Below are 12,250 nucleotides of genomic sequence, written 5' to 3'. Positions count from 1 at the left end.
AGAAGTAAGACAGTCTAGCAACAGCACTGTCTCTGCTTTTCAGCGTATCTGTCAAAGGGTTTTCAACCAATCAGAATCAAGAAGAGATTTTAAACCCTCAGAGGTCTGAGGCACTTCAACTTTTAAGGAATAGAACAGAATAGAATAGAATAGAATAGAATAGAATAGAATAGAATAGAAGAGAATAGAATAGAATAGAATAGAATAGAATAGAAGTCATATTTAGAACAAAATCTGGGGCTCTGTAATGATCAGTGACATTTCTCATGTAATAAACACCATCAAAATCTCAAAGAAGAAAAAAAAATGCAGTAACTAATCATCAATGAAGAAAACTGCTTCCAAGAGCAAAAAAAATGCAATTTTTTTTTTCATTTATTTACTAATTGACCCTTTGATGCCTGTTGTTGCAAATTTGCGACAAACACTGTCAGGTCTTAATGGAACTGAAATTACCTTTGTATCTCATAATTACCTATTGATTCATATTCTACACACACCAAAAATCAGATCCACTATGTCACTATATATTGGTCAGGGAACTTCTCATGTCTATATGTATCATATAACTTAGTCATAACTATTGTGCTTACTATACTCAAATTTATAATCTCCACTTAATTCAACATCTTTAAAAATGAAAACAAAAAAACATAAAACAATCTATTTTTATAATTGTTAATCAATTCAGACATAAAGGGGTTAATAAATACAAAAGGTCATTGGTCATTCACTCAAATTAAACTTATCGACAGTAGTAACTGACATAAATAATCTTACAATTAAAAAAATAAAAAAAGTTAAACTCTACAAATGCCCAGAATGCACCTTGGTAACATTTGCAGAAATGTGAAGATGTAGGTGTGTTTTATTCCCACTCCCACCCAAATACCTTTAATGTCAAGTTTACATGCATTTCTGATTTATGTGGACATTGATTTTTAAGTTGAAACACATCTCGTAGTTGAAATGATGCCAACTTATAATTATGTGTTACAACAACTTCAATTATCTTTTGTCATACTGACTTAAAATTATATGTCAGAACAACAAATGTGCTAAATCACTTTTTACAGGGTATCAACCTTAGATTTAACAGTCCTTTCTTCTAGTGTAGTGTATCAGAAGCTTGAAGCACCAGTGACAGAAATCCCCTGAGTAAAATGCAAGTATCCCAACATTAGAAATACAGAACAGGACACAGAAACCAGTAGGAAAAAACATCCTTGGAAAGTTGAAATTATCCTGATGTCATCGTCTGACACTGATAACCCCAACCTAGAGACAGACTCTTTGTCATCCTAAGAGTTTCCTCAGCTCAGTTGATCGAGGATATCTGGCAGGTCCAGTACTGTAGAGATGGTGTAGTCTGGCTGTACTGAACCACCTGGTACAGCTCCTCCTGCTCTGCTGATCCAAACTGTAGCCCTGACTCCAGCGTTAACCCCCCCCTGAATATCTGTATCCAGAGAGTCTCCCACCATAACACACTCCTGGGCCTTCACCTCCAGCATGTTGAAACAAAGAGTGAAGATGGAGACGAACGGTTTCTGCTCCGAGTGTTCTCCACCGATCACGATGGCATCAAAAAACTCCTCACAGCCGACGGCCTCCACTTTCTCTCTCTGGGTCTGAGTTTCTCCGTTGGTCAGCAGCAGCAGCTTGTACCTGTGCCGCAACTTTCTGAGCAGGTCACAGATTTCAGGGGACAGATGGAGAGCCTGCAGGCGGCTGTTCTTCCACAGGTAGTAACACTGAGCTGCCAGGGAGGGGGAGGAGCAGCTGCCCACAGCCTCCTGGATGCTCTCCTGCCAATGACCCACTCGAACCTCATCGATGGACCTGCCGGCTGACGGGTCAAAACTCTCCTGGAAAAGCTTCTGTTTGAACTTATCAATAATGATGCTGATTGTCTGGTCATCAAGGGCCAACGTGCTCTTCAATAACTCACTGGTCTGGGAAAAGTCAGACAGGAAACGCCAAACAGTTACAAAATGCAGTTCAGCAACAAACATCACACTAAAACCACACTTGTCATCAATGCTTAATGTATGTTTTAAAGAAATCAGCAGCCTCAAGGAAAAAGTGTCATCTAAGAAATTTCAATATTTACCTTAAGTTTAGTTCTTTTTACCATTTTTACTCTGAGAAAAATAGAGTTCATTGTAAGTCTGAGGTATTTAAAGGATAAGTTCGGTTTATACAGTTTTTACATTGTTTATAGAATGAAGTAGAACAAAATACTCACCCAGAAAGCTTTCCTGATCCAAGCAGTGCTTAGGGAGATATTAAGATCCAAAATCGAGCAGCGGATGTCCGTATGATGGGATCCATCGGGGCATAGACAGCGCCGCTCCTAAAACTGCATTAATCGTCCAAAAACTCGTGTTTTTCACCAATATTCCATCATAGTCCGCTCGGGGTTAGTCATCTGCTGCAGTCAGACAGCGCTGTGTGGCTGTAATGACCTCTGAACTGACGAAGACTTTGTTGCGCATGCGCAGTACTTTCTGGAGAGCTGACTCCTTTCTTTGAGGGGCAAGCGTAAACAAAGTCTTCGTCAGTTCAGAGGTATTTACAGCCACACAGCGCTGTCTGGAGTGACACGAGTTTTGGACGATTAATGCAGTTTTAGGAGCGGCGCTGTCTATGCCCCGATGGATCCCATTATACGGACGTTCGCTGCACAATTTTGGATCTAAATATCTCCCGAAGCACTGCTTGGATCAGGAAAGCCTTCTGGGTGAGTATTCCATTCTACTTCATTCTATAAACAATGTAAAAACTGTATGAACCAATATATATATATATATATATATATATATATATATATATACATTTATATATATATATATATATATATATATATATATATATATATATATATATATATATATATATATATATATATATATATGTATATATATATATATATATATATATACATATATTTATACATATATTTATACATATATTTGCAGTTGTCATTTCTCTTTTTGGGCTAAGGACCTCAAAATCTCCCCAAATACAATTAAAACATCATTGCGCTCTTTAGCCAATAGATAGCTTTTGTCATTGAACTGTTGTGTATTAATGCTTTACACAGCTTTAGCTCAGGAATAAACTCAGTATCCCTCTGTCCCTTCAATTGACTCATTGGGATGCTTGTTTTCAGTGAGATCTGGCAACACGCAGCCGGAAGTAAACCCGGAAGCTCAAAACATTCCTCGTGAGTGAGCCAGATTTATAGTTTTTGTTTGTAGTATAAATTAAAAAAAAAAAAAAAATTACAAACCCAGATTTTGTGTCCAGTCAACAGGTGTGAATGTGAATCCTTAAACAGTTACTTTACATGACGCGTCGTTAAAAGGAGCAGACACCAGTCCCTCTGTCAGTCTGGAGTTAACTCTAAATTCCACCTTAAGATCAAACCCCTCCAGTCTCACCTTTCGGAGCGCCTCGGCACCTGCCCGGCTCGTGTCTATCAGCGTGTTGTCCAGGTCAAACAGGACAGCTTTCACACCTGGACCGTCCATGGCTCCAGCTGCAGGCTCACCATTCATAAACTGGACTCGTGTCGATGAGGAAGCACAGCCGGGTGAGCTGCATCACGGGAGTCGTAGTGCTGGTGGGTCGAAAGTGTTGGCGAGTTTTCTCCACTAGATGGCGCCAGTAGACCACAATGCAAATGAATTATTTGAAGCGGTTGACGAAGGCGACCTCAATTAAGGTCGAAATTAATCAAGTTCGACCTGATGAATACTAAAAACATAACCATGGTCATATTTTTATTTGTAGCAGCTGTTTTGAGGAAATGGAAACCAAGGTAAATGTGTAAGTCTAAAAGAAATAAACATGCAGCCGGGAGACAAAATTGCTCATACAGGAGCTGAACTTATAGGAATACTGTTTTGAAATACTCTATATTTTACAATTTTAGAAGTAATGACATTAAGCAGAAAACTATTTTGTATGACTGTCAAATAAAAATAAAAATCAATAATTATAATAAAAATTAACATGTTTGGGAAACAATATAAAAAAAAAACTCCCTGGTGTCCTTGTTTTTTTGAGGTGTCTTTTAAGGCGATTGTTAATCTTTTTTTTTATTTCATATTTTTTTATTTGATTGTTTGTTTATGCATTTTTTCCATCTAAATAGAAAAATAAAAATGAAAATACAGATATATAAAAAAATAATGAAAAAAGAAAAGGAAAAAATCAATTTGCACGCCATGATGCCTGTTCAATAGTTGTTAACTCTAAGTAGACATTGGTTTAATGGTTCTTGAAAATGTGAAAATTTGACTGTTTTCTCTTATTCCCCTTCAAATTGATCAACCTTTATATTCACTTAACCCTTTATAAATATATGTAGTTTGCCTATGTTGATATTTCATCATGTATTTACTCAGCCTTTCCTATTCTTCATTTTTTATTTATTTCATTTTCCTCTTTGATTAATTCCATCAATTTTTCAAACAAAATGTTGTCTGTGTAATTTTAAGCTGTAACTCGCTTCACCAATTGGGGGAAAACAAAAATCAAGAATTTAAGGAAAACAGTCTTTAGTCTAAAGCAGTGCAGTTTGTATGATCTAATGCCAACACAAATACACACTTATATAATATATACGTATATTTATATGTATTTAATTAATTGATTTTTTTAATAATTAAACGTAAATTTGATTTATCATGCTAAAAATATACAAGAAGTGGAAAAAAATGTTCCAACAATAGAAAAAATTTAGAGACAGCTTAGGCCAAAATGCAAAATGCATCTTTTATTATTATTATTATTATTATTATTATTATTATTATTATTATTATTTTTTTTTTATTATTTGTATTTTTGTTAGTGCTATAATTTTCTTCCTTCTTTTTAAAAATCAAACTGGGTTTGTCACATCTTTATCTGAGATGTGAGTTGGCTTTTCTTAAATCATGGAGCTATACTCCACTTGGTTAACTTTGGTTTATTTGTACTTCCAATCTGGCTTCATTTCTCAGCACTCAGGAAGTTGCTGCTTGGACAGCACACATGCGTGCATGCATCCTGTTCCACCACGGACAGGTTTTTCCATTGGCCTGGGCTAGTGTTACACTGCAGAATTATTTTTAGTAATCAAAACCAGGAAACAATCAGTGTCATCACTTGTCAAATTAAACGTCCTACGTGAATTAAACATCCTACGTGACTCTTGACCATGCGTATTGCCAATTTAAACACTGATTTCGTGACACAGACTCTTTGAAAATCAAAACATACCACATTTCTTATGCAACCTGTCCTTTAACTCGCTTTGTCAGCTGGCAGCGAGCCAGAGGTTCACACGCAACAATGTGCAGCCCTGTTGCACCCACAGGAATCACAACAATCCTCCCTCACATTACCTGCAGCTTCAGGTGTCTGTGTCTCTCAGAGAAGCCTCACCTAATTATCAGGAAACCTCAAACCCAAAAAGAGATAAACTATAAATCAAGAAACTATTGCCAGAACTAACAGCAGCTGAGCTCGCATGCGAGGAAGGAACATTTTAAATGACAGATGTTCACAGAATGAACCCCAGCCTTATTTTATGACCTTGAATCTGAAAGAGAGAAGGGAAACATAAACTGTTTATGTTTCTCTTCTCTGAGAGAATGTGAAGAGTGAACTTTCAAGTGTGAGGGTGGAATTTCCCCTCTGAAGTGGAGAGGAAAAAGAGGACTTCCCTAACTGTGTGTGATTCTCCAGGGAGAGGAGTCGTCTGAAGGACCGGAGAGGCCCGGTGTGTTTGTTCCTCTTTCAACTGTGTGGGTGGCTGCCGGGATCACAGTGTCCCTCCGTGAAACACCTCACAGCCTGTGCACAGCAGGAGGAACACCTGAAAAAATTTGATATATATTTGATCTGCTGAGTGACTTAACCATCACCTCTTGTGTTCCTCTAAAGTTCCTCTAGTCCCCCTTGAGTGAGCTGATGCAGTCTATTTGGGGCAGGTGTAACACACAAGAGGGCCTCAGGATTTCAGGTGCTCCTGGGTTGTAATAAGTTTTTAGGTTATGTGAAAAGAACAGAGCCATCAGTTTATTGGCACAACAAGTTAAACATTTCCAGTTTTTATTTGAATTAGCGGGTTTTATTTCCAAATTGTGAAAATTTAAAGCACAAAAAGATAAAGCCATAACAAGAAAAACGTTGCTGAAAAAAGCAAGAGAGGACCACTGTGCATTAAATTGTAACTCCTGTGCAAATGCGAAAATGGAGGATAGCAAAGCAGCGGCAGAGAAGCTCCCCGGATCAAACCAAACACTGAGGAGTGTGTGCTTTTAGAGGCAGTCTGAGGCTCTGTCAGTACATTTAATGTCACTACTGAAGTTGTTTGAAAGGATGTTAATAGCAAAAGCAAATCACGCATGTGTTTTTTTAAAGTGTCTAGTGGTAATTAAACTCTGAAAAGAAGTTAAAGTTTTAAAAAAATATCTGACAGTTCAGTGAAGAGCTGAAATCAATTTAGTTCAAGACAAAAACCACTATTGTGATTTTTTTTTAAAATCCAGCCCTTAGGCAGCTGATATGGAAATGAAAAAAATGGACTCAAACTTTTTGATAAAAATGATATACCCAAATGGAAAAGAGAACATTTCTGCATGTACAAGGTCTATTTGACTTATTTTGGTGTCATTATAAAGGGAACACTGTGACAAATACAGGTAAAGCAGTTTAAATTATAAAAGTGTTTGAACCGAAGTACCAGCAGTTTTACAAAAAGAAACCAAGCTTTAAGAAATCCTCCACATCACACAGCTCACAGTCTGTGCGGTTGGACCACATTAGATCACTTAATATTTCTTTTTCGAGGCAGGATATTAAGTTCATTTTTGAAAATTTTGAACTTGGTTTAGGGTCGAAAAAATGAATCAGATCTCTTTTTTTTGCTACAGGTTCTCTTTTTCAATAAGGTTATCTCTGCTTTAATCTCTTTCCCTCAAGCCATTTTCCAAAATAGATAAATAAATCCCTGTTTGCAAGAAGCCATGAAGCAGGACCAAGCCACCGCCAGTCTCCCTCACACTGCTGCTGCTGCAAACTGCAATGTGTGAAATGTCAGCAGGATGAGCCATCCTGAGTGCACTGAGGGCGCAGCAGAAGAACTTACTTCTGTTGCAGTAGTGCTCGGTATCTCTTGGCAACTCCCGTCAACTCTGAGCAACTCCCCTCATCTCTCAGCCCCTTAGGGCCCCTCTCAGATTGTGAGCAGCCGTTTACTGCCCTAGGAGTGAACTACGCTCACGTTCCCATTCACAAGTTACAAACTGAGCGGTTCAGTTCATGAAAATGTGAATGCATTCATTTTTAGTAGTTCACACACAAGACTGCTCACAGCCCGGTGCTCTGAGACGTATACACATTAACACCAGTGAACCCTGGTTATGTCCTACCAGTGCTCATTTACCAACTCCAACCTCACCAATCAGAGCTAACGTAACCTCACTCTTCATTTCATTGATAGACTCTCAAGTTTGAACAGACCACTGCAGAATAACTGCTGCACGTGGGTTGGAATGAACATCATCACAAACAGTTTAACCCGTGTTTTATCCTGTGCCCTATCACTCTCCTGTTTAGCTTTCTTCTGCTCTGCTCTCTTTTTCTTTTTGCCAGCTCCAGCTCCAGTGTCCACCATTACTACAAAATAAATACGAGACACTATCAGATAAAAAAACAGATCTCTTTTCTCTCTCAGCAGTCCGATTAAGGTCACAGCTCGATTGTAAAGTCACAGCCGAGGATCTTGACTTGTCTGTGCATACATAAAGAAAAGATAACGACTTCTCACCGAGAATGTCTCCCTCTGCTTTGATAGGCCTTTTTTTGATAAGCGAAGCTGCGTGTGTAACAAACTAGTTGATAGTTGACTGTTTGTTCTGTTGGAGCCATGGACTGTATTCTTCCTGTATTCTACAGGCTGAGCATTGAAGCGTACTTACCAAGTTCTGCCAAATCCAACCGCTGTTCAAAAGCAATCGCATTTTCTAGTTGTACCGATCAATCAATGCTTTGTCTGACTGTGTCTGGTTTGGTTTCAGTTGTCCAATCTCACCCTGGCTATGCTTATAGTCCAACTTCTGCTGCTGCATGTGAACGTACTGAGTGCTAAAATTGCCTTTGTTGGTAACCAATACATGTTAATGCCATTTATAATGTAGGTGAGATGTATTTCCATCTTTCTACTGCTCTGACCTTGCTGTATTTGGAGCCATTTCTATCATTCAATACCTTGAAATAAGAAAATCTCTCTGGACTTGTCAGGTGATTCTCACTTATATTAGGGGTCATTTACAGGACAACAGTTATAGGGTGAAATGCAAAAGTATTGTTGCGTTTCAGCCTTGAGTTTACATGGAAACAGCATTTTAGGCGACCAAAAACACTATAGTGTCAACTACAGGCCTTTCACTGCTTTTTAGCGTTTTCAGATGAAACGTTGTTAAACAGGGCCTAAGACCAGGCTAATTAAAGAGATGAACACTAGTTTTGATTTTAGTTTTGCAGTAATTTCTTCGAAATGATGGTGGGATGCACAGCCAGCTGCAAGAATAATGCTAAAGTAAAAAAGGCTTGATCACAGCAGTGTGTTACTGTCTCACTGTTATGATTTCTGTCTGCTGAGGAGCTACATCACATTTTAAAGACAAAGGTCAGGATGAGGGGAATAGAAACTCTTTTGACAGTTGATTCAGATCCTTCGATCCCTACGTGACACCACACAGGTATAATGTCACTGTGCACGTCACTTGTGATCCAAGATATGAGGATTCCTAGAAACACGTCTGAGGCTGCCACTCTTGGCTGTCTGACATCGTATTTGGTATCTAAACAGGAAAATATCGAGCATTCTTCAGATCTCATAGATCTGGATCAAATATGGCTGTAAGGCAAGCCCATCCTAAACTCTCACACACACACACACACACACACACACACACACACACACACACACACACACACACACACACACACACACACACACACACATAGATGTGAGATTTTATCGAGGCCGGGGGAATGTATGAACTACAGTCTAAAGAGAGAAACACTGGTGTGTCTAATGGCACTTGTCATGGTAACAAAGAGAGGCTGGCAACCTGCACGTACACACAAACAAAAACAACCTGATCTGGGGCAGGATGGTGCCTCTTCGGGCCGTTATGCAACGCTCCCCATCATGATCCAGGAGTGATATACTTCTCTGCCTGGCTTATGTAAATTGTGTGTTGGTGGCCTTCAGTTGTATCTTTGTGCTCTCATCAGGATTTTGTAACAGCTCCCTCCATCAATGGAGCCTTCTCTCTTTGAGGCGACATCAACTTTCCATGAGGGCTTCTGTGCACAATTATTCTGCATCATTCAGACTGTATGTGCACTCTTTACAGAAAGACCTCCTATGGAAATCTGGCAGGTCGCCAGGTCTTCCAGTGTGTGTGTGTGTGTGTGTGTGTGTGTGTGTGTGTGTGTGTGTGTGTGTGTGTGTGTGTGTGTGGACACACCTGAGTTCTCCTGACCGAACACTGAACCAGCACAGCATCAGGGAGAGGGGGCAGACTGTGTGTGGTCAGTGGAGTATAACCAGAGAGCCCGGACCCTGCAAGACTCTCAAATTCATGTCCAGGCTTGGACATGGACGAGTCAACAGCAAGAGGGAGAAGACAGAAACAGAACTTTACTCTTTATTTGTTGTTATTTCTCTGTCTGTTTGTTTGTCTTGGTTAATCTTTCTCTTCATCTCCAACTATTTTAGACCACACAGTTACAGCAGATTGGTGTTCATTTAGAGTTCAGGGTGTGTCCAAAGGGATGTCCTGGGCTGGCGCTGGTCCTCTCCAACCTTTGAGGGTTTTTTAAAGGCCAGACATTGCAGATTTGTATGCACACAAACTCATCCCACCCTTGCTCTTCAAAAGCCCTGTGTCCACCAAGCAGTCTGGTTTGGATCAGTAAAGCTTGATCTTGTTTACGTTTCCACAGCCAACCGTGCCCCCTGTTGGTAGGCGGCATGTAAGCTGGATGCCAATAGTTGTGTCAATTATCTAATAGTGTGACACTACAGCAGACTGACACTGTGTACCTTGCAAATAAATCCAACAAAGAAGAAAAAACATGACGCGATAAACAAAGAGTAGTATCCAGTAATTTTTCTTCTTTGTGATTGTCAGTGGGTCTTTGTTACAAAGGCCAATCAAGCTTTGTTTCAGAGTAAACTGTGGCCACCATGAGAAATACAGCAGCCAGTCGCATGGTAAGTGGCGATTCTTTCAACCAATCAACGGACTACAGTGTTGTAGCTCCACCTTCTGGGTTCGGATCGTTAAGTACTAAGCGGCAACCTCCGGTCCAAGAATATGAGACAATATCAAAGTGCTAAATTCTGCTGTTTCTCCAGTGTCCGTTTGAGACTGGATCCGAAAAGTACTGTAAGTCACATACAAACCAAGCCGAAAAAAAAGCTGTATTTAAAGCAGAAATGAGCCCGTTTACAGCCTGGTTCAAAAAACGTCTCCTGTCTGAATCGCTAATTTCACTATCAGCACACACTGTATGGGGGGTAATTTTTTTTTCTAACTCAGCCGTTCAGGGGATATTAAGATTGTAAGCTTACCCAATCCGAGGCACAGCTCAGGGTCACGTGACCAAAAGGCACCCTATAGCTGTGCGCAAAGCCCTTGCCACTACCAATATGGCCGCTATCACCGATGTGCTTCATTGTCCGTTTTAGAAACAGACGGGTGACACCGGGAGACTATGTCCATGTTTTATACAGTCTATGGTCAGCACCCCAACAAAAAGGTCCCAAAAAGCGGGATAGTTAATCTCGGTTCTAGATAGATAGATAGGAACTTCACTAATCCCTTGGGAAGGTTCCTTCAGAAAAATTCAGATTCCAACAGCAGTTAACACCAAGTGACAGAAAAGCCCACAGGTACAAGAATAAGATAAATTAAAAAAAAAAAGAAAAAAAATGAATAAGATAAATGAAATAACTATTTGGAGACCTGTCCTGGGATTAGCCAAAGGGAATGCCACAAAATGTGTGCTGTCCCAAAATGAATTTGGTGGAAATGAGGCTTAAGTTCCCCAGTTGGGCTGCCCCAGTCAAAAAAACAAAAACAAAAAAAAAACTGCAGTGACACCTGTGGTTCAGATCTGTGGCTTTTGTCTAGGAAACAGCTCAGTTTTCTTCTTAAGGCTATACTTTTTAGCACTACTTTTTTGTTGTTGTTCTAGACAACTTTTCCCAGAATGCAATGCAACAAGGTAATGTATTTATTTGTAGTTGGGTAGCGCTACTATTTGAAACATGACGACAATCAAACTTTATAAAGTCAGTTTGTAGTTTGGTGTCCAGAAGGTGAGCAGACTATCTGTTTGGTGTTCCTAACAGCCCTGTGCTCTGATTGAAGTCGATGCAGCAGCTGTGATGTGTCAGTTCCGAGTAGGGCAGGTTGAGCAGGGCAGGAAGTTGTCCACAAAGGCTAAAAACAGTAAGTGACTTTCAAAATAAAACCATGTCAAAAGCAGGTCGTATTGATTTATTGACTATAACAACAAACTGACATAATGAGCTGAGTCAGGCCAAGAGTCAACAGGTTTGAGGTTTCACAGCCCAACATGAATGAAGAGAGGCTCACCAAAGGAGCTCATCGGTTTTGTGACTCCAGCTGTCTGGCAGTTTTGCAACAAGCGGCACTGAACACGCAGCCAGTATGAGCTGATGTAAACAAATATTTCAACACACAAGGGAGCAGAGCTGGACTGGAGATGCATCTAGTGTATTCTCAGTGTAGTGCTCATATAGCAACGACAACCGGGCCAAGCCTCAGACCTGGTCTAAAATGACCTTTGAAAAGTGGTAATATCTGTTCATCTATCAGCTTCTGGGGGAGTTAAAAAGTAGCTGTCTGTCATGTTTTGCTGAGTGAAACATTCAGAGAATATTTGCAGACGTACTCACAGCTCATGTGTTTTGAAACGTTTGTGTTGTGAAGTAGACACTGAGACAAAGTGGTGATATAACAACCTGAGTGAGGCTGTTTGACTCATCAGAAGCCATGAATCGCCTGGAGTAAACCTGTGTGTGAGTGTGTGATGGAGCGCCACTGACCCAGAGGAGTTAACCTGCATCACGTCATCGTATCCTGAAGGTGTAATTTTCAGGTCGACAGGCTGAGGACGAGATGAGACAGGCTGGGGCGGAGCGCATCAG

General features: G+C 40.0%; 1 protein-coding gene across 1 annotated transcript; it reads right to left on the bottom strand.

The window, feature by feature from the left end:
• Window positions 1–215: 215 nt before the first annotated feature.
• nanp (N-acetylneuraminic acid phosphatase) lies at window positions 216–3,591 on the bottom strand. Its single transcript, XM_074676152.1, has 2 exons — window positions 3,447–3,591; window positions 216–1,955 (listed from the first exon to the last, which is right to left on the bottom strand). The coding sequence occupies exons 1-2, from the start codon at window positions 3,561–3,563 to the stop codon at window positions 1,314–1,316; spliced, it is 759 nt and encodes a 252-aa protein (XP_074532253.1). The 5' UTR covers window positions 3,564–3,591; the 3' UTR covers window positions 216–1,313.
• Window positions 3,592–12,250: the final 8,659 nt, after the last annotated feature.

Source organism: Halichoeres trimaculatus, unplaced genomic scaffold (genome assembly GCF_033239565.1).
Source record: "Halichoeres trimaculatus isolate MK-OKI-2021-1 unplaced genomic scaffold, fHalTri1.1 fHalTri1_scaffold_8, whole genome shotgun sequence".
Taxonomy (NCBI): domain Eukaryota; kingdom Metazoa; phylum Chordata; class Actinopteri; order Labriformes; family Labridae; genus Halichoeres; species Halichoeres trimaculatus.
This window is presented reverse-complemented; position numbering and strand designations above follow the sequence as displayed.

Excerpts from the sequence above, each read along its gene's own strand:
- nanp (XM_074676152.1), bottom strand. The coding sequence starts at position 3,563 with ATGAATGGTGAGCCTGCAGCTGGAGCCATGGACGGTCCAGGTGTGAAA. Across the intron at positions 1,956-3,446 it reads GTGCCGAGGCGCTCCGAAAG|ACCAGTGAGTTATTGAAGAG; the intron begins GTGAGACTGGAG and ends GACTTTTCCCAG.